The 21,434-nt window shown below is 41.2% G+C and overlaps 1 protein-coding gene across 4 annotated transcripts in view; it reads right to left on the bottom strand.

Annotated features, from left to right (window-relative positions):
* XDH (xanthine dehydrogenase) overlaps positions 1-21,434 on the bottom strand; it is a 67,840-nt gene that overhangs the window by 15,709 nt on the left and 30,697 nt on the right. For 2 of the 4 annotated variants that reach the window (XM_069580485.1, XM_069580486.1), the window contains exons 14-24: positions 21,054-21,238; positions 19,313-19,487; positions 17,837-17,920; positions 10,077-10,246; positions 8,564-8,687; positions 6,707-6,826; positions 6,135-6,231; positions 5,112-5,236; positions 4,248-4,381; positions 3,798-3,885; positions 2,741-2,827 (exon numbers count right to left, since the gene is read on the bottom strand). In XM_069580485.1, the coding sequence (XP_069436586.1) occupies positions 2,741-2,827; positions 3,798-3,885; positions 4,248-4,381; positions 5,112-5,236; positions 6,135-6,231; positions 6,707-6,826; positions 8,564-8,687; positions 10,077-10,246; positions 17,837-17,920; positions 19,313-19,487; positions 21,054-21,238 (1,389 nt within the window). The remainder of the gene's footprint in view (positions 1-2,740; positions 2,828-3,797; positions 3,886-4,247; positions 4,382-5,111; positions 5,237-6,134; positions 6,232-6,706; positions 6,827-8,563; positions 8,688-10,076; positions 10,247-17,836; positions 17,921-19,312; positions 19,488-21,053; positions 21,239-21,434) is intronic. The other 2 variants (XM_069580488.1, XM_069580489.1) reach the window with 1 other exon arrangement.

The following is a 21,434-nucleotide window of genomic DNA, read 5'->3' as shown; positions in this document are numbered from 1 at the left end:
TCCATTTCTTGACTTGTTCAGTTTTAGACTTTTATACCGTTTTCCCATCGTGGGAAAGGAGGATTTAGTCCTCCCTCCCCCACCCCCGCCCCAACCCTCTTTCTCTTTGTACACACCGGCCTCTTGTCTCCCACCATCCCTTTATAGTTATATATTGATCTGATTAACAGTCCATTTAATAATTCTGTAAACATCACTTACAGTTGAACCCTGGAGTTATGCTAGAATTACTTCTCTCTTTATTGATAATATTTCCCCCTTGGAGCTAATAATTATCTTTACTTTTTGCATTGGCTTTGTTTTCTATGCACATATTTCTAAAAAACTGTTTTCAATATGTTCAAACATATTCGATTTTCTATCAGGTCTCATCTTTTTGAAGACATTGTTTCTGGAGTCTTCTGACCAACTTTGATTTAAATTGGCTGCCCCAGGCATCTGTGGTGGTGCTTCCCTGGTGGCTCAGATGGTAAAGAGTTTGCCTGCAGTGCAGGAGACCTGGGTTTGAGACCTGGGTTTGATCCCTGCGTTGGGAAGATCCCGTGGAGAAGCAAATGGCAACCCACTCCAGTATTCTTGCCTTGAGAACTCTGTGGACAAAAGAGCCTGGCGTGCTACAGTCTGACGTCTGTTCAGCTGTCACTCACGGGTTTTCCCCTCACATTCATCCCAGTGATTCCCTCTGCCTCTCTCCACATTGCACTTCCTCTTTCTAGATTCCATGTCTTCCCCTTTCTTAGTTTTACACCTTCATATTATTGGAGTACAACCTTCAATATCTTTCCAAAAAGACTATATAAAGAGGTACATTTTTGAGAACTTGCGTGTCTGAAATGTCTTTATTCTGCTTTCACTTTTAATTCATGATTTGGCTATATATAGAATTCCAGGTTGGAAATAAATTTCTCGTTTACCCTCAGCATTTTGAAAGCATTAGCTCGCCAGTATTGAGAAATCTAATCAACACCTTTCCAATTCTTGGAATGAGTCCTGGTTTTGTCCTCCCTGGAAACTGAAATCTCCTTTGTCCCCAGGTTTTTGAAATTTCACAATAATGTAAATTAGCATAAGTCTATTTTCTTTTTTTTAATTTTAAAAAATATTTTAAATTTTTATTAATTTACTTTATTGGAGGATAATTACTTTATAATATTGTGATGGTTTTTGTTATACATCAATATGAATCGGTCAAACTGATGCAACCATTATGGAGAACAGTATGAAGATTCCTTAAAAATCTAGGAATAGAACTACCATAAGTCTATTTTCCTTTATTGTGCTGGTTCCTGGATGGGCTCTCTTAGTCTCAAAATGTATGCCCACCAGTTTGGGAAAATTTCTTAAATTCCTTCTTAACAGTTTTCCTCCTCGCTCTTTTTTCTATTCTTTCTTTCTGAAGCTTCTATTATTTGGCTCTCCTGGATGGGTCCTCAGATTTGCTTGTATTTTCTCTACTATTTTCCCCATTGTTTCCTCCTTTTTAAGAGAGTGTCTTCAGTTTTTTTCAACCCTTCCACTTTCACAGTATTAATTCACAAGACTTCATTTTTATTCTTGGACTGCTCAATTGTAATAGCATTCTGTTCTTTCTTTAAAGTGTAATGACTCATCTTTTTGATGAGCTAAGAGATAGCTTTTATTTGTTTGTTTCATTTTGGCTTTAGTTTGCTTCCCCATTTATAGTCTCTTTCCCACAGGTTGCTTTTCAGTCTTAGTCATCCTGGATGATTTTTATGTGTCTCAATTCCATTTTTTGCTTTTCCTTAGTACTTTGTCAGTTGTACTTATATTTCATTTTGTCTTTTATTATCTGTCTCCACCATATTGTAACCTTCTTGCGGGTGGAAACAGTGTTATATTCTTTATGTCACCACCCTAGGGGTTCAATAAACGTTTGCTGGATTGAATTTTAACACTTGTAAAATCTTTGGGGATAAGCCGTGTATCTTTCTCAACCTGATTTTCCTATAACATCAAGAAGCAAGTTTTATAGTTAGTAAGACTACTAGCAATGTTTTCTTTCCCGAACAGTTTCTTATCCTAGATCTGAAGTATAAAGTTTCCAAATTGAGCCAATTAGAGAAGCCCTTAGCATGTCCAAAGTGGGAATAATAGAGAACTTCCGTTTTTCTGAAATTTCTTTTTTACAGGAATCTAGGCAATGGCAACCCACTCCAGTACTCTTGCCTGGAAAATCCCATGGACAGAGGATCCTGGTAGGCTGCAGTCCACGGGATCGTGAAGAGTCAGGCACAACTGAGCAACTTCACTTTCACTTTTCACTTTCATGCATTGGAGAAGGAACTGGCAACCCACTCCAGTGTTCTTGCCTGGAGAATCCCAGGGACAGAGGAGCCTAGTGGGCTGCTGTCTGTGGGGTCGCACAGAGTCGGACACGACTGAAGTGACTTAGCAGCAGCAGCAGCAGCAGCATACATATATAACTAATATAGTTATAAAGTTAAGATTTAAAAAACTTAAAGATAATACCATTAAGGTAACTTTGTTAATCTTCAAAATGACAAAAATCTCTGTCATATGAGAAGATTCAAAGCAGCATTGTCCATAAAAACTAAGAGTTGAAACAGCCCAATTGTCCATCTACTGGTGAATGGGAAACAAAATATGGTCCTTTCATACAATGGAATATTCTTCATCAATAAAAGGGAATAAAGGAATGATCCATGCTATAACATGGACCTCCCAGTCACCCCAGGATGCAGGGGCAGGTCTGACATACACCGTGAGAGAGGTCCTGGCTGTTCCCGGCATTGCTGTAGTGATCCACCTCCAGAGCCACAATCTTCCCTGTCTTCATGAAGCCAACCTGGTAAAAAGAAGAGTGAGCTCTCAATAGTTCCCTTCCTTTGTCTGTCTCTAACCATCTCCTCCCCTTAAGCTACTTGGAAAAAAAAAAAAAAAAACCAGAAAGAAGAAGACATCACACCATGAAATAAAGGAGAACTTCAGAGATCCGCAGACTTCACAGGTAAAGAAGAAAGAACTAACATCTCCCACTGATGGACCCTTCTCCCTGCACTGATCCTTCTTCCTCTCTGCTCCTGGCTTTGGTTCTACCAGCAGAAGTGAGGAGGTAGAAAAGAGACCATTGGTCATGACAGGTCAGGGAGGGGAATGTTGGGAAAAGAAACTAAGAGAGAAACCAGAGACCCCCCCCCTCATAGCTTTTGGGCAGCAGACAGCAATAGTTACAATTTGCACAGGCATGAACATGCTTTCACATCCCCAGCCTCGTGTGCACTAGCCAAACAAACCCTGACAGGCCATTTCATGAACAAGGAACCTGAAACCTCCAAAGACGGAGTTACTTGCTTGAAGCCCATAAGAATTTGGGAATGAGCAAACAGTTTCTTTTGGTAAGTTAAGTCATGGAATGAAGTCAGAAGAGGCCAAAGAGGAGCTCTTCAAAGCCAGCTTGTGCAGACAGAAGGCTCCCAGGATTATAGCACATTAACATTAGATCACTTTGCAGAATGGATTTACCCCAGGTCTGCTGATAAATCATGTTTGAGCCTGAGTGGACAAAGAAAAGATTTGGACCACAGCAATTTAACAGAAGTTGTGTATAGCAACCTGGGGCATCTCCTGGGGGCTGGCCTGCATTACCTTCCTATGTTGCTGTTGGCTGATTTGAATTTCTCTTCTTGCTATTTCTTCTTTGAACTTCATGGGTTATCATGACAAAAGTTAGAGTATATCCCAGGATCCCTGAGTCTTCATCCCGTTTCCTAAGCGGATGACACTGCCCACCCAGCACAACCCCTGACATCTAGAACCTTGTATCTGGCCAAGAAGGGGTGTCTGCCACCAGTTATCAGCATATCCTCATCACGATCCAGCATGCAGCGCACTGGGTGTCCAGTCCTGGGGGAGACACCAGAGGGTGAGAAATCTCTACAACAACCGAGCCCGGTGAGTCTCAGGAATAAAAACTGCAAGGAAGCCTTCTTTCTCCACCAGGGCACTGTGCTGGACAAGGTAGAGGTATACGGGTGTGGGTTATGGGACGTGGGCTGTGTCCCATCACTCACAGCCAGATAAAGGAGATAAGACATGGACACAATGAGCCAGGTGATACTGCCTTCACCCCTATACTCAAGAGTTCTATAAACAGAGGGCTGTGCAAATTCCAAGCAAAAGCTATCTACTTTCCAACAAAGGAAACCCAGGAAGTCTTCCCAGCAAAGGCAGCCTTATTTTCCTCCCCAGAGCCCACTGGAACTCACTTGTATGCAGCCAGGGCCACAGCCACAGTTACTAGGGTGCTCCGGGTCTCCTTCCCTCCAAAGCCTCCTCCCATTCTCTTCACTCGGACCAAAATCCGGTTTACTGGAACCCCCAACATTTTTGCAACAAAGGACTGTGGGCAAAAGAACAAAATACTCCCAGTGAATGCATCACCAGGACTTTCTTCATGCTTGACCCAGAGCCTGCCTGACACACAGAAGCCTAATTATTGCTGTGAATTCTGAAATTCCTTGATTTGAGAATCCCCCTCCTATCCCAGGGCACCCCTTGGGTAGTGGTGCCAGGGTCCAGCACACATCAATTACTGCACACTGAGTTCACATACTTGTTTACTTGTTTTAATCAGAGGGGTGAGCAGCTGTTCACAGCATACTATCAGGGTCAAAACTCATTCCATTTAGCCAAGAACTGGTGGGTCATGAGGGTAAGACCAGTTGCCAAAAACACTGGCAACCACTGTCATGTTAACACACAATAGAGAAATGAGGACCAGCTGAGCCCCTGCAGATCATCTCGTGGTCCCCGTAGCTCTCATTAAGCTCAACTCCTTCATTTAACTGATGGGGAAACTGAGGTCAGATATGATCTGACCAAAGCAATACAGCACTGGAATGACAAAAGCTAACACTTTCTAGGCTCTATCCAAGTTTTAAAACTCATCTAAGCATTAAAACATCCATGCCAGGCCCTACTTTATAGATGAGAAAGGTTATATAACAAGTTCAGTCAAACCAACTTGTTGGAGACAGGGCCTGGCTTCAGACTACCACCCTCACGTCCCCTCCTGGACCAGCCCACGTCTCCCTCTCCCCTGGCCCCTTGTTGACCTGCTGTACTCCTACCTGGGTTTTCATGGGATTCTGTGTGGATGCAAAGAGCTCCATCTCCCCTGCCTCGCCTTTCGGGACAGCAATGGTGCAGTGAGTCTCCAGGTAGAAGTGCTCTTGGCCACCAATGTACAGCTCACCTGGGGAAGCAACAACACTCCCCGCAGTGAACCCAGTGCTGCAGAGGTAGTGAGTTTGCTTACGGAGAGAATGTACTTGTCCAGGGCCCCGGGCAATACCAACAGTCCACAGGGAATCTTTCAGTTCCCTAACCAGGATGGGCAAGAGTCTCAAAGTCTAAGCCATCTGGCAGCCAAACCCCAACAAAGAAACCAGGACAACACTGAAATATGTCAGGTGTGAAGCTTTCGTCTCACTGCAATCAGTGGAAATCAAAGATTTTTAAACTAGCATTGTAAACTTTTTTAAAAAATAGAAAAGGAGTTAATGAATGTGATTGAGAAGCTAAAAATAAACTGCATCTTCCAGAGCTGAGGCTGTCAGGCCAATTGGAGAGCTGACTTACTAGTTACAGCAATGCACAGAAACCAATGTAAGAAACAAACCCCAAAGGGGTCTGATCAGTAGCCTTGCCCTAGGATGTGCACTCTAGACCTAATTGCACAGTGAGGGAGGGAGGGAGGAGGTGGGGAGAGAGAGCACTAGCTGTCAATGGGTGAGGACTGACTTCATGCAGATGGGGAGGACGAGGATTCTGTGCAGCTGGAAGCCTGGTGGACCCAAGGCTAGCCAGACATCTGTGATTCTTATGTTCTCTAAACAGTCTTCCAAATCCAACATGCCATCTCCAGAATCACTTAAGTATGTCCAGTCTAGAGACAGGAGAGTGGAGACTAAGATGCCGATGTTCCTTCTTTCCCAGCCACCTGTCTAGTATTTTTTACAAACATCGGAGAGACTCTTCTGTTAAGAAATGTCAGGAAATCACTTCCTTGCTGCAGGGCTCAGGTACATCTCTTAAATTTCACTCAGAAACCAGGGCCACCCCATACCCACCGTTGCATGGTGCAGCCGTACCTGAAACCACATTATCTGCTTCTGAAAACCCCTTCTTTAGGTCTCCTTTCTCAATCTTCAGCTCAGATCCATAAAAAGAATTATTTTTTATAGCATCCTAAGGATTAAAAAGAAATTTCAGTGACTTGACTTTAAAGGATGGAAGGTGAGTTTAAGGGGCTGGGGAAAAGAAGCTCTTGAATGATTACTTCTTTCTCCTCGCGTAAGTCACACAGACATCTCTATCAGTATTTTACACAGACTAAAAGTAAACTCAGTTGTAACCCAGGGTGTCCTGTTTCTCTGTTTCCTCAGATATAGACACACAACCCTGGTTCTTGGGGAAAAGCAAAGAACCTCTCAAGAAACCAGTTGAAATTGGAAAGGAAGAACTCAGTCTGGCCGTTGGTGGACTGAGTCTAGGATCACTATGGGGGAGGATTCACAGGATCACATAATCACAGGACTGGAGATTTAAAAGCCTGTCTGGGAAAATCCCACCTGCACCTCACATCTCCTCTAGAGGATCTTAATAAAGGTGCCTCCAGGAACAGGAAGCATTCCCCTCTCCAGCCAGCCCATCCCCCAGTTACCTCAATCGTGATAATGGCAGGAAGATCCTCGTAGGTGACTTTCACCCCATGGGCAGCTCTCTGTGCATGTTCTGGGGTGTCAGCGACCACAGCACCAATGATGTGCCCAACACAAGTCACCTAGGAGCAGGGTCAGACCATTAAAGAACATAACACAGTCCTCATGAAGCTAATTATTTTCGATTGCTCAAAACAACAAGGGAAGTCCTGCCCCCATAGTTTTCTAAGGAACATTTAAGGAATGTCCTGGGGCCATTTCATGTTCTTATCCTACTACTGGGGGCTACGTGCTTCTTCCTAAGTGTTTAGAATGAGCAGAATTGGAATAGGACTTGGAGATAACCAGTCTCAGAATGGCAAACCTGCATCTCCAGGGCCAATTCTGAGTGCAACCTGTTGAGAAGCTGCTCAGGATAAAGCGTGGTGATTGATTAGTGATGTTTGCCACAAGCAGCAGAAGGAAAGCAAGGCACCATGAAGTATATCTGTCCACTCAGATCCACACAACACCTTTGTTCTTCATATGAAGAGATGGAAACGAAGACAGCAAGATCTAAATTGGCTCATTACTGGACCATAACTAAGTCTTAATCTCTGACTTGTAGTATTATTTTCTTTCTACCACTCCACTCTTTTTTATCTTCTCTTTCTCAGATTTATACCAAAAGTTTCTCGAAGGCAGCAATCATGTCCCATAGTTCATCTAGATGCCCCAAAGCAGTAGTTCTCAAATACTGGTTCTTAGTCATGATAGTCTATAAGCCAGTTTTTTTGGTTGTTAGATTTATAAACTAATTAATAATTATTATTTTATTTTCATTGAATGAATTCAGTTTCTGTTTTAAAATCTTTATGTATCTCCTTCAGGGATGTTTCCCAACATCATCACCAAAATTAACAACAACAAAATATTGTCCAGCTCATCACTTTGGAATATAATATTTCTTGACAATAGGAACCAATATTTAACATGTCTGTCTCTGATAATTACCTCTTTAGGACTCAATTAAGCTCTTGACTTAGCTGGTTAGCATAGAGGATGTCCAACCTGGACAACTCTCACTAACGATAATTATGGTTTTAGAGGCTCTTGAAGTTTGTAAAGCAATTTATCTTCTATCAAACACTCTCCTTTAGTTCTAATGACTCAGGGTTGTAGTTTTGAATTCTCTTCTTCATGTTTACCTCAGTAATCAGTTGAATTTGTCCTTAAGCAACACCTACTCACTGTCAACTTGCAACATTTGATCTGTACTGGAATTATAAAATGACTATCTGAGAACTATCCTATAAGTATACAGGTTTTTGTAGCACCTGCCTTGAATGCTTAATTTTTTTTTTTGGCAGAACTCCATGTATGGTTGAAATCAATAGTTAAACTCTCATGTAAGTGAATTATCAGTTCACATAGTAGTGGTAGTATAATTGTAATTTTTATTCTGTTTACTTTCTGCTTAATGTATACATCAATGTATACAATACATTCTGCTTAATGTATTTTTATTTCCTTTTAATAAAGGAGCTTGATATTGTACCCTAAGAACCTGATTTTCAGTTAAAATACAGTCACCAGCCTTTTTTTAATGCCACTCTGGCATGGAGTCATCCTACCATGTCTGATATTAAAAGCAGCAGCTATCGATTAAATAAGTAAGTACATCTCAAGTTAACAGTGCTACCAGGCTTATCTCTCCCTTTACTGATTGTCCCAAATACTGCCCAATTGGATGATGGCCACAATATGTGCAAATGCATAATCTTTTCAAGATTAGGAGTCTGAAGAAATGAACACAAATTAAAGCTTAGATACTCATTCCACTGACTTCATATTTTTTTTTTAAAAAATCCAAGATATACCTTGTCCTTCGCAAAGACTGTCTCATCATTAAAAAGTCCAGTTTCATTACTCCCAGGAATATCATCAGCAGAGAGAAAGCAAACAAATCCTGGCACTTTCTGAGCTTCTGAAACATCAATGGACCTGCAAAAAGGAGTGTGAGGAGTCAGGAAGGAAAACTGAAGTGGAAGACCTGTCACCTGAGAAAGTGCCAAACTATGCCACACCTCAACCTTGTGTATCAGTTATTTATTCCCAAAAGATTGTATAGTAGAGAAAAATCTCTGAAATACCTTCAACTGTATTTTGATACCTTATAAATCTTGCTCCTTGTAGTTACCCATCCAATAGCATCCATCCCTTTGCAGGAAGAACAGATACTATCATCTATAAAAGAGATCTATATCCTTGAAAGGTCCACTGATAGAATTCAAGGATCCATGAACTTAAATGGGAAAACATTTTCCTCTGAAAAAAAAGATGACCCATTAACCAATCAGATAACCTTATCTTCTTTTGGACAGGGTTTCCTTCACCCTAATTCTTCCCCTTTCTCCCTCCTATCTTATCCTATTTGGCAAATTCTGCTTAAATACCATTGTGGAGGCCATGAGCTGAGTGCTAGGGGGGATATAAGATGAATAGGACAAGTCTGTCCCCATAGGCCCTGTTCTGGTCTCCACATACAAGGGAACCAAACAGCATTTACTCTGGAGAGCTCCAACTAACACCCACATCATAGTTAATAACCATCCAGAATCAGCACATTAGGGCTCTTGCTATACCACTCAGTTTCCTTACCTGGAACATGGGGATAATATTAGGACCTGCCTATAGGGCTGTGGAGAGGAATAGATAAAGCATTATGTATAAAATGCTTAAACCAGGCTGCAGCAAATATTGTGTGATATGAGTATCTATTCTTATTATTATCATCATCATCTTAGAGGTAGCAATTCTTGCCATTTGGGCTTTCAAAGTTTAATAAACAAGTACAAGTGACTGTTTTCTGTTGGGTCCTTTGTGGACACTATCATTTTAAATATGCTATTATACATGGGGAAAAAGAGAGCTTTTCAAGAGCTTGGCTTGACAAGGCCAAGGTCAGTTTGCTAGGCACTGGAACAGAAAGTCAATGCCAGCCGTGCTAAGGCCTCCTTCTTCCCTTTAGTGCTGACTCAAGTTTTCCTGAAGATTTGTACTGAAGTTTAGCTCAATATCCACAGTGCAGATTTAAGAAAGGTCTTTCAGCAGCTCCTCATCACTTTTTGGGCCAAGTGTAACATCCCTGGTCAGCACCCCTAAGGCTTTCCTGATCTGGGCCCTGACTATGTCTCTATTATCATCACCCCACCCTCTCAGGCACCACTGAGCCCCTCTTGTATCCTGCTCCTCTCCTGTCTGGGTTTAACACAGGTCGCTGTGCTCCTTTCTGGACCAGGAGGCCCTGGAGAAGGCTCATTGTTATGGCACCTCCAGTGCCTGACGGGTACTCTCAGCGCCCTCCTCCCCAAGTGTTTTCACTGCACGCACTTGATCTTGGCATGGGCCCGGGTGCTGGTGACCAGCCGGAGGAACAGCTCACTCTCGTAGCGAGGGATGTCGTCACAGTATACGGCCTCCCCAGAGGCTTGCATGGCAGCGGCCAGGTGGGGCAGGGGCCGGCCCACTGTGTCCTCCTTAGACTGACCCTTGGGCACCTCCTGGAACAACATGGTCACCGGATTCAGAGGACACTGTTCCTCTATAGGCCCTGGGGAACCGTGGAGAGCTTCAGGCCAAAGCAAATGTGAGGAGTGAGAAGGCGGAGGCAGGAGAGCACAGGGGCAAGGAAACAGTAGGCAGGTAAGAAGTCACTTGAAGAGTGGTCACAGTATCACTGTACAGTCATCAGCAGCATCTGTGGGGGACTGGGTCCAGGACACCCCCCAGAGAACAAATCTACAGGTGCTCAAGTCCCTTCTATAATATGGTACAGGACAATTGGCCCTTTGTATCCATGGATTCCACATACACAGATGAGGGCTAACTGTATACAGGAACAAACAAAACAAGGAGCCTAAAGGTCCATTTGTTGAAGGTTGGGTAAATAAACTATGCTATGCTCACAGGATGAAAAATATACAATTGCTAAGAGATATTTTTGAAGAATTTTAATTAGAAGGAAATGCTCATGTTAAGTGTAAAAACAGGACATACACTATTGTATGTGTACATGTAATGATTCAAATCCTGTGGGAAAAACATGATAAATGCAAATATGTCCATATATGCATAGGAAAAAAATGGAGAGAAGTACAGAAACATATTGGCTTCCCTGATAGTTTAGGTGGTAAAGAATCTGCCTGCAATGTAGGAGACTTGTATTCGATCCCTGGGTCAGGAAGATCCTCTAGAGAAGAGAATGGCAACCCACTCCAGTAATCTTGCCCAGAGAATCCCATGGACAGAGGAGCCCGGTGGACTACAGCCCATGGGGGTCACAAAGAGTTGGACCCAACTGAGCAACTAACTCTCTCACTGTCTCACACAAACATAATAATAATTTTCTCTTGGAGGTAAGGTTTGGTGTGATTTCTATTTTCTTCTTTATATTTTTCTATATTTTTCAAAATGTTCTAAAGTGTATTCAGTTTAAAATAAAATTCTGTTTAACGTGTTTTTTTCAAAGTAATAATCATGATGGCTAGTATTTATTTAGAGTTTACTATATACTGAGATTATCTGAGTTATTTACTTTTATTAACAAATTGAATCCTCAAAACTGTGCTGTGAAATAGGGACCCACCTTACCCACATCTGCAGCTTGGTATAATTATCTTGCCTAAGAGGAACAGTAAGAAAGTCACTTGTCCAAGTGTACACAGTTACATGATGGCAGAGTTTGGATTCAAGTCCTGGCAGTCAGGCCCAGAGTTCATGCTTTGGATTGTTACACTTGGGAGCAGAGGTCTACAAATTGTGGACAATGGCCAAATCTGGCCCAGTTTCTGCTTTTATAAAGTTTTCGTGGTGCACAGTCATGCACATTCATTTATGTATTGCCTCTGGCACATTTTGTGCTACAATGATGAAGTTGAGGAATTGTAGCAGAACCTACGTGGCCCACAAAATCTGAAAAGTTGATCCTTTACCTAGTGCCTCTCAAAAAACTGCTGTAGTCTTGAGACTACTGTAAAAATAAGACTGAAAACCAGAAGCAGGTGGCTTAAGTCCAAATCCTGAGAACACCAGAGAACTCCTGACTCCAGGGAACATTGATTGACAGGAGCTCATCAAATGCCTCCATACCTACACTGAAACCAAGCACCACCCAAGGGCCAACAAGTTCCAGAGCAAGACATACCATGCAAATTCTCCAGCAACATAGGAACACAGCCCTGAGTTTCAATATACAGGCTGCCCAAAGTTACTCCAAACCCATTGACATCTCATAACTCATTACTGGACACTTCATCGCACTCCAGACAGAAGAAATCCAGCTCCACCCACTAGAACACCGACACAAGCTTCCTTAACCAGAAAACCTTGACAAGCCACCTGTACAAACCCACCCACAGTGAGGAACCTCCAGAATAAAGAGGAACCACAAACTGCCAGAATATGGAAAGGCCACCCCAAACTCAGCAATGTAAACAAGATGAAGAGACAGAGGAATACCCAGCAGGTAAAGGAACAGGATAAATGCCCACCAAACCAAACAAAAGAGGAAGAGATACGGAATCTACCTGAGAAAGAATTCCGAATAATGATAGTGAAAATGATCCAAAATCTTGAAATAAAAATGGAATCACAGATAAATAGCCTGGAGACAAGGATTGAGAAGAAGCAAGAAAGGTTTAACAAGGACCTAGAAGAAATTTAAAAAGAGTCAGTATATAATGAATAACTCAATAAATGAGATCAAAACCACTCTGGAGGCAACAAATAGTAGAATAATGGAGGCAGAAGATAGGATTAGTAAAGTAGAAGATAGAATGGTAGAAATAAATGAATCAGAGAGGAAAAAAGAAAAATGAATTAAAAGAAATGAGGACAATCTCAGAGACCTCCAGGACAATATTAAACACCCCAACATTTGAATCATAGGAGTCCCAGAAGAAGAAGACAAAAGGAAAGACCATGAGAAAATACTTGAGGAGATAATAGTTGAAAACTTCCCTAAAATGGGTAAGGAAATAATTACCTAAGTCCAAGAAATGCAGAGAGTTCCAAACAGGATAAACCCAAGGCAAAACACCTCAAGACACAAAGGTCAAACACAAGGAACAAATATTAAAAGCAGCAAGGGAAAAACAAATAATACACAAGGGGATTCCCATAAGGATAACAGCTGATCTTTCAATAGAAACTCTTCAGGCCAGGAGGGAATGGCAGGATCTATTTAAAGTGATGAAAGAAAATAATCTAAAGCCCAGATTACTGTACCCAGCAAGGATCTCATTCAAATATGGAGAAATCAAAAGCTTTACAGACAAGCAAAAGCTGAGAGAATTCACTACCACCAAACCAGCTCTCCAACAAATGCTAAAGGAGCTTCACTAGACAGTAAACACAAAAAGGGTGTATAAACTCGAACTCAAATCAATAAAGTAAATGGCAACAGGATCATACTTATCAATAATTACCTTAAACATAAATGAGTTGAATGACCCAACCAAAAGACAAAGACTGGATGAATGAATACAAAAACAAGACCCCTATATATGTTGTCTACAAGAGACCCACCTCAAAACACGGGATACATACAGACTGAAAGTGAAGGGCTGGAAAAAGATATTCCATGCAAATAAAGACCAAAAGAAAGCAGGAGTAGCAATACTCATATCATATAAAATAGACTTTAAAACAAAGGCTGTGAAAAGAGACAAAGAAGGACATTACATAATGATCAAAGGATCAATCCAAGAAGAAGATATAACAATTATAAATATATATGCACCCAACATAGCAGCACCACAATATGTAAGACAAATGCCAACAAGTATGAAAGGGGGAATTAACAATAACACAATAAAAGTGGGAGACTTTAATACCCCACTCACACCTATGGATAGATCAACTAAACAGAAAATTAACAATGAAACACAAACTTTAAATGATACAATAGAACAGCTAGACCTAATTGATATCTATAGGACATTTCACCCCCAAAAAATGAATTTCACCCTTTTCTCAAGTGCACACGGAACATTCTCCAGGATAGATCACATCCTGGGCCATAAAACTAGCCTTGGTAAATTCAAAGAAATTGAAATAATTTCAAGCATCTTTTCTGACCACAAGGCAGTAAGATTAGATCTCAATTACAGGAGAAACACTATTAAAAATTCCAACATATGGAGGCTGAACAACACGCTGCTGAATAACCAACAGAAGAAATCAAAATATGCATAGAAATGAATGAAATTGAAAACACAACAACCCAAAACCTGTGGGATACTGTAAAAGCAGTGCTAAGGGGAAAGTTCATAGTAATACAGGCATACCCCAAGAAATAAGAAAAAAGTCAAATAAATAACCAAACTCTACACCTCAAACAACTAGAAAAGGAAGAAATTAAGAACTCCAGGGTTAGTAGAAGGAAAGAAATCTTTAAAATTAGGGCAGAAATAAATGCAAAAGAAACAAAAGAGACCATAGCAAAAATCAACAAAGACAAAAGCTGGTTCTTTGAAAGGATAAATAAAATTGACAAACCACTAGCCAGACTCATCAAGAAACAAAGGGAGAAAAATCAAATCAATAAAATTAGAAATGAAAATGGAGAGATCACAATAGACAACACAGAAATACAAAGGATCATAAGAGACTACTATCAGCAATTATATGCCAATAAAATGGACAACTTGGAAGAAATGGATAAATTCTTAGAAAAGTACAACTTTCCAAAACTGAGCCAGAAAGAAATAGAAAATCTTAACAGACCCATCACAAGCACAGAAATTGAAACTGTAATCAGAAATCCAGCAAATAAAAGCCCAGGTCCAGACGGTTTCACAGCTGAATTCTACCAAAATTTAGAGAAGAGCTAACACCTATCATACTCAAACTCTTCCAGAAAATTGCAGAGGAAGGTAAACTTCCAAACTCATTCTATGAGGCCACCATCACCCTAATACCAAAACCAGACAAAGATACCACAAAAAAAGAAAACTACAGGCCAATATCACTGATGAACATAGATGCAAAAATCCTTAACAATATTCTAGCCATCAGAATCCAGCGACACATTAAAAAGATCATACACCATGACCAAATGGGCTTTATCCCAGGGATGCAAGGATTCTTTAATCAATCAATGTAATTCACCACATTAACAAATTGAAAAATAAAAGCCATATGATTATCTCAGTAGATGCAGAGAAGGCCTTTGACAAAATTCAACATCCATTTATGATAAAAAACTCTCCAGAAAGCAGGAATAGAAGGAACATACCTCAACATAATAAAAACTATATATGACCAACCCACAGCAAACATTATCCTCAATGGTGAAAAATTGAAAGCAGTTCCTCTAAAGTCAGGAACAAGACAAGGGTGCCCACTTTCACCACTACTATTCAACATGGTTTTGGTAGTTTTGGCCACAGCAATCAGAGCAGAAAAAGAAATAAAAGGAATCCAAATTGAAAAATAAGAAGTAAAACTCTCACTGTTTGCAGATGACATGATCCTCTACATAGAAAACCCTAAAGACTCCAACAGAAAATTACTAGAGATAATCAATGAATATAGTAAAGTTGCAGGATATAAAATCAACACACAGAAATCCCTTGCATTCCTATACACGAATAATGAGAAAATAGAAAAAGAATTAAGGAAACAATTCCATTCACCATTGCAGTGAAAAGAATAAAATACTTAGGAATATATCTACCTAAAGAAACTAAAGACCTACATATAGAAAACTATAAAACACTGATGAAAGAAATCAAAGAGGACACTAATAGATGGAGAAATATACCATGTTCATGGATTGGAAGAATCAATATAGTGAAAATGAGTATACTACCCAAAGCGATCTATAGATTCAATGCAATCCCTATCAAGCTACCAACAGTATTTTTCACAGAGCTAGAACAAATAATTTCACAATTTGTATGGAAATACAAAAAACCTCGAATAGCCAAAGCAATCTTGAGAAAGAAGAATGGAACTGGAGGAATCAACCTGCCTGACTTCAGGCTCTACTACAAAGCCACAGTCATCAAGACAGTATGGCACTGGCACAAAGATAGAAATATAGATCAATGGAACAAAATAGAAAGCCCAGAGATAAATCCACACACCTATGGACACCTTATCTTCGACAAAGGAGGCAAGAATATACAATGGATTAAAGACAATCTCTTTAACAAGTGGTGCTGGGAAAACTGGTCAACCACTTGTAAAAGAAAGAAACTAGAACACTTTCTAACACCATACACAAAAATAAACTCAAAATGGATTAAAGATCTAAACGTAAGACCAGAAACTATACAACTCCTAGAGGAGAACATAGGCAAAACACTCTCCGACATAAATCACAGCAGGATCCTCTATGACCCACCTCCCAGAATACTGGAAATAAAAGCAAAAATAAACAAACGGGACCTAATTAAACTTAAAAGCTTCTGCACAACAAAGGAAACTCTAAGCAAGGTGAAAAGACAGCCTTCAGAATGGGAGAAAATAATAGCAAATGAAGCAACTGACAAACAACTAATCTCAAAAATATACAAGCAACTCCTGCAGCGCAATACCAGAAAAATAAACGACCCAATCAAAAAATGGGCCAAAGAACTAAGCAGACATTTATCCAAAGAAGACATACAGATGGCTAACAAACACATGAAAAGATGCTCAATATCACTCATTATCAGAGATATGCAAATCAAAACCACAATGAGGTACCATTTCATGCCAGTCAGAATGGCTGCTATCCAAAAGTCTACAAGCAATAAATGCTGGAGAGGGTGTGGAGAAAAGGGAACCCTCTTACACTGTTGGTGGGAATGCAAACTAGTACAGCCACTATGGAGAACAGTGTGGAGATTTCTTAAAAAACTGGAAATAGAACTGCCTTATGACCCAGCAATCCCACTGCTGGGCATACACACCAAGGAAACCAGAATTGAAAGAGACATGTGTACACCAATGTTCATTACAGCACTGTTTATAATAGCCAGGACATGGAAGCAACCTAGATGTCCATCAGCAGATGAATGGATAAGAAAGCTGTGGTACATATAGATAATGGAATATTACTCAGCCATTAAAAAGAATACATTTGAATCAGTTCTAATGAGGTGGATGAAACTGGAGCCTATTATACAGAGTGAAGTAAGCCAGAAAGAAAAACACCAATACAGTATACTAACACATATATATGGAATTTAGAAAGATGGTAACGATTACCCTGTATGCAAGGCGAGACAGCAAAAGAGACACAGATGTATAAAACAGTCTTTTGGACTCTGTGGGAGAGGGAGAGGGTGGGATGATTTGTGGGAATGTCATTGAAACATGTATAATATTATATAAGAAACGAATCGCCAGTCCAGGTTCAATACAGGATCTCTGGGGCTGGTGCATTGGGATAACCTGGAGGGATGGTACGGGGAGGGAGGTGGGAAGGGGGGTTTAGGATGGGGAACACTTGTATGCCTGTGGCAGATTCATGTTGATGTGTGGCAGAACCAATGCAATATTGTAAAGTAATTAGCCTCCAATTAAAATAAATAAATTTTAATTTTTAAAAATTGCTGTTAATAGAAATTTTTTTTTTTAATTTCTTTACTTGGCATGCTCAAGAGAATGCATGGCTTTGCACATTAGCCCATGGAGGAACCAGAAAAAAACAAAATTGAAAAAAAAAAATTTAAGGAGCAGGTGAAGGTGAGAGTAAGCCCAAGAGAGAAATGAGGTGAGCAAGAGGGGAAATAGCTTCATTCACATTAATATAATTCCTGTTTCCTTCACTAGACATTTATGCACAATGGTAAGGAGCTTTAAGCACTGACATACAATGTAAATCAGTCACTCACCAATGGTCAGCATCATCTAAAGTGAAGTCACTCAGTTGTGTGCAACTCTTTGTGACCCCATGGACTATAGCCTACCAGGCTCCTCAGTCTGTGGAATTTTCCGAGCAAAAGTACTGGAGTGGGTTGCCATTTCCTTCTCCAGGGGATCTTCCCAACCCAGGGGTTGAACTGGGGTCTCCCGCATTGCAGGCAGACGTTTTACCGTCTGAGCCACCAGGGAAGCTGCAGGGCCCCTGATAATAGCCACATAAGGTATGTACTCACTTGGAAGAGCTGGATGTTGGCTGGAGGGTCTTTCTGAAAGAGTAAAGTGGCGCTGGTGTAGGTGGGGTCCAGTTTACCACACTTCTGTGGAGACAAGGTGACAGGTGATCATGACTGTTTCTATCACTGGTCCCCACCTTGGTTGTCCCCAAGTGGTAAATGTAACAACTTTCTCATCTCCTCATCTGCACTCCTTCTGATACTGGCTGGGTCTATCCCAACATTTTAACATGGGCTCTGTCAGCTTCTCTTCTCCCATCCCTGCACCCTATTTCCTCAGACACACCCAACCAAGGTTTCCCTCCTTCCTGCACTGATGTGTGCTGCTCTGTTGGGAATATCTTTCTCCCCCAGCCTTCCTGGAAAAGTCATTATTTTCCCTCTCAATTTTGTGGGAAACATTTAATGTAGGGGAATTATTCATAATATTAATATAATCTCAACAAAATTCAGTGGCATGTGAGGCTCTGTATGCAGCATGATACCAAATCTGTTTAGAAAATAATATATCCAGATCAAAGACAGGAAGATGATAGGTTTAGAGGTGGACAGATGGAAGGGAGACAGACAGAGAGAGACGGGGCAGACAAAAAGGATTACACATAGATTGGACAGATAAACATGGGGAAAAGATCAGAGGAATAAGCAAAAATACTAGCAGTGGTTTTATCTAAGATCTGAGAGTAATTTTAAGTTTTTCTTTATACATTTTTGTATTTATAAAGTTTTCCCCAAGTTCTTTACTTCCATAATCAGAAAAATTATTATAAATGTTTATAAAAGAGGTATCTCACTCTGCTCTCCCCACAGATGTGAAGGCTTTTCTACTTTGTGCTCCCCCCTCCCAACTCCATCACCTCAGTAGTCACACCAGGCTGGCCTTTATTGATCCTATTCTCTCCCACACTTGGCCCCCACCATGTGCAGTACAATCTTATGACATAAAAAGTATAAAATAAATGCTTGCTGGCAAACCCGCCTCAGGAGCTGGGTTCCACTTCAACTAACACCCCCTCCTGAATGCACAACAATCCCACCCAGCCTGGCTGCAGCAGACCCACCTCACATTCTTATCACACTACATTCCCATTCAAAGTACATAATCACAGTTGTATCAGCTATGCTGCAGAAGGATCATCAGGTCTACCCACCCCCAGAGTTTACAGCTAATGCTTAGCAAGAGTGGTGACCTATTCAAGTTCTCATCTGAGGTAATGACACAGCCAGGACAAGAACCCACATCCCTGACTCCCAGCCCAGTGCTCTGTCTGCCAACCACCAAGTTAGCTCCCATCTCCATGTGACTCTCTAGGCCGGGTCCCTGGTCCCTACTCCTCTGTCCTTAGACGTCCAGAGGAGAGGAGCGTTTACCACCTGGTCCACAGCCTGTTCCTACCTCAGTCAGCTTCCCAGATCCTGAAACACAAGTGCTACAGGAGCACACAAGTGCTCAGCCTTGCCAGGCTCCACACTCACATCTTCCGAGTCCTCTTTGCCCAGTTTCTTCAGTACTGTCAGGTAGAACTTGAAGAAGAAGCTGAGGGTGAGGGTGCGTCGGAATTCAATCATGCCTCCAGGGGCGTCTGGGGATAAGGACAGTTCTTCCGCCAGGCCTGCACACACGTCCTGTAGCAGCTTCTCATTCCAGAACCTGCCAGAGAGCAGGTCATGGGAGAGTGTTCCCAACCAGCTCTCAGAATCACTTGTGTGAGTGGAGTCATGAACCTCAGCTCAAAAATGTGACTCAGATACTTATAGTTATGTGACTTTACCTAGTTCTTCAGATAGTAAAGAATCTGTCTGCAAAGCAGAGACCTGAATCTGATTCCTGGGTCAGGAAGATCTCCTGGAGAAGGCAATGGCAACCCACTCTAGTATTCTTGCCCGGAAAATTCCATAGACAGAGGAGCCTGGCAGGCTACAGTCCATGGGGTTGCAAAGAGTCAGACATGACTGAGCAACTTTCACTTTCACTTCACACAAATTACTTAACTTCCTTAAGGCTCCATTTCCTCTTCTTTAAGAATAAATACAATTTTCCAAAGACCACACATGAAAATAATAGTTAAATCTATTGAGTTCCTACAACACACTTAGCAATGTCTTAAGTGCTTCATATGAAACATTACTTCTAATGTAAGCTAAAAGGTACAGTAGGGAAAATTTTTACACTCACTTTACCATGAGAAAACTGAGATATGGGAGAATTAAGTAACTTGACTTATATTACCCATCCATTAAGTGTTCAAGCCAGGAATTGGAACCAAGGAGCCTAACTCCAAAGTTAAGCTTTATCTAGCCATACGGTTATTGTAAGGATTACATAGAACAGTGCCAGCAAAGTGCTTGGTACAATTGCTGCCATTTGATAGCCTTAGTAATAGCAGTTGCTATACTAATAGTGTAGCAGCAGTAACAGTAGTAGTAGCAACAGCAATAGTAGTAGCAGCAGTACTAGTACTAGTAATGCTAGCAGTGACAGAAGCATTAATAGTAGTAGTGGAAGCAATACTAATAGCAGTAGAAGCAGAAGTAACAGTGGAAATAAGAGAAGCACCAGTAGTAACAGCAATAGTACAAGCAATACTACCAGCAGGAGAAGTAACAGCAACGGCAATACGGATACTTCTATTAGCAGTAATAGTGGCAGCTACAGTGCTAGTTGCAATAGTAATAGTTATTGTAGCAGTAAAGTAGCAGTAATAGCATTAATAATAGCTTCTGTAGCCGAAATATCAGTAGCAGTAACACTAGGAGTACCAACAATAATAGTATCAGCAGTAGAAGAGACAGCATAGTGGTAGCAACTGTAATAGTAGCAGTAGCCACAATAGTAGTATTAGTCATAGTAGTGACAGCAGTAGGAATAGCAGTAACGATAATAGTAGAACAATAGTAACAGCAGTAGAAGAAGTGAGATGAGTAGCACCAGCAGTAGTCATTGGAGTAATAAAAGCAGCAGCAGCAGTAGTAATAGTAGTTGTAGCTGTCGAAATAAGTAGTAATAGTACCAATAGTAGCAGCAGTAGCAGTCATGCTAACAGTACTTCAGCAGCAGCAACACTGCTAATAGTAATACCACTAGTGGCAGCTGTCATCATAGTAGTGGTAGCAGCTCTGGTAGCAGTAGTAATAGCAATAGTTGCAGCAATGGTAGCGCTACTGGGAATCATAGTAGCAGGAGCAGCAGTAACTTTATTCCACTTTCAGCTCTTACTTTGACAGTTGCCTCCGCGTGGTCTTGAGGGCTGAGATGGTTCTGTCTGCCATTCCACCATAGCAGAGGGCTAGCTCCTTTACCTGCGTGCTTCCTGGCTGGAACAGGACTCTCATGCCGCAGGTCACCTTGGCTATGTCATCTTCTCTCCGGGAGGCCTGCTTGAATGCTGAGAAAAACTCATCCTGAAATTAACAGAAAAATACCTCTTTCCCACCTTGCTTTGCAAAGGCTGCAAACAATGAGTCTGAAGCAGGGAGGGTGAGGTGAAATCAGAGGACCATCACATAGCATCCAGGAGCTAGTGGTAGGGGTCAAAGGTGAGGATATAGCTACCACATTTTCAGGAGGATTTCCAGGTAACATTCCCAGAAACTGGGA

The sequence above is a fragment of the Ovis canadensis genome, chromosome 3, assembly GCF_042477335.2.
Source record: "Ovis canadensis isolate MfBH-ARS-UI-01 breed Bighorn chromosome 3, ARS-UI_OviCan_v2, whole genome shotgun sequence".
In the NCBI taxonomy this organism is placed as follows: Eukaryota; Metazoa; Chordata; class Mammalia; order Artiodactyla; family Bovidae; genus Ovis; species Ovis canadensis.
The sequence above is the reverse complement of the archived record's forward strand: the minus strand, read 5'-3'. Positions and strand labels throughout refer to the sequence as shown.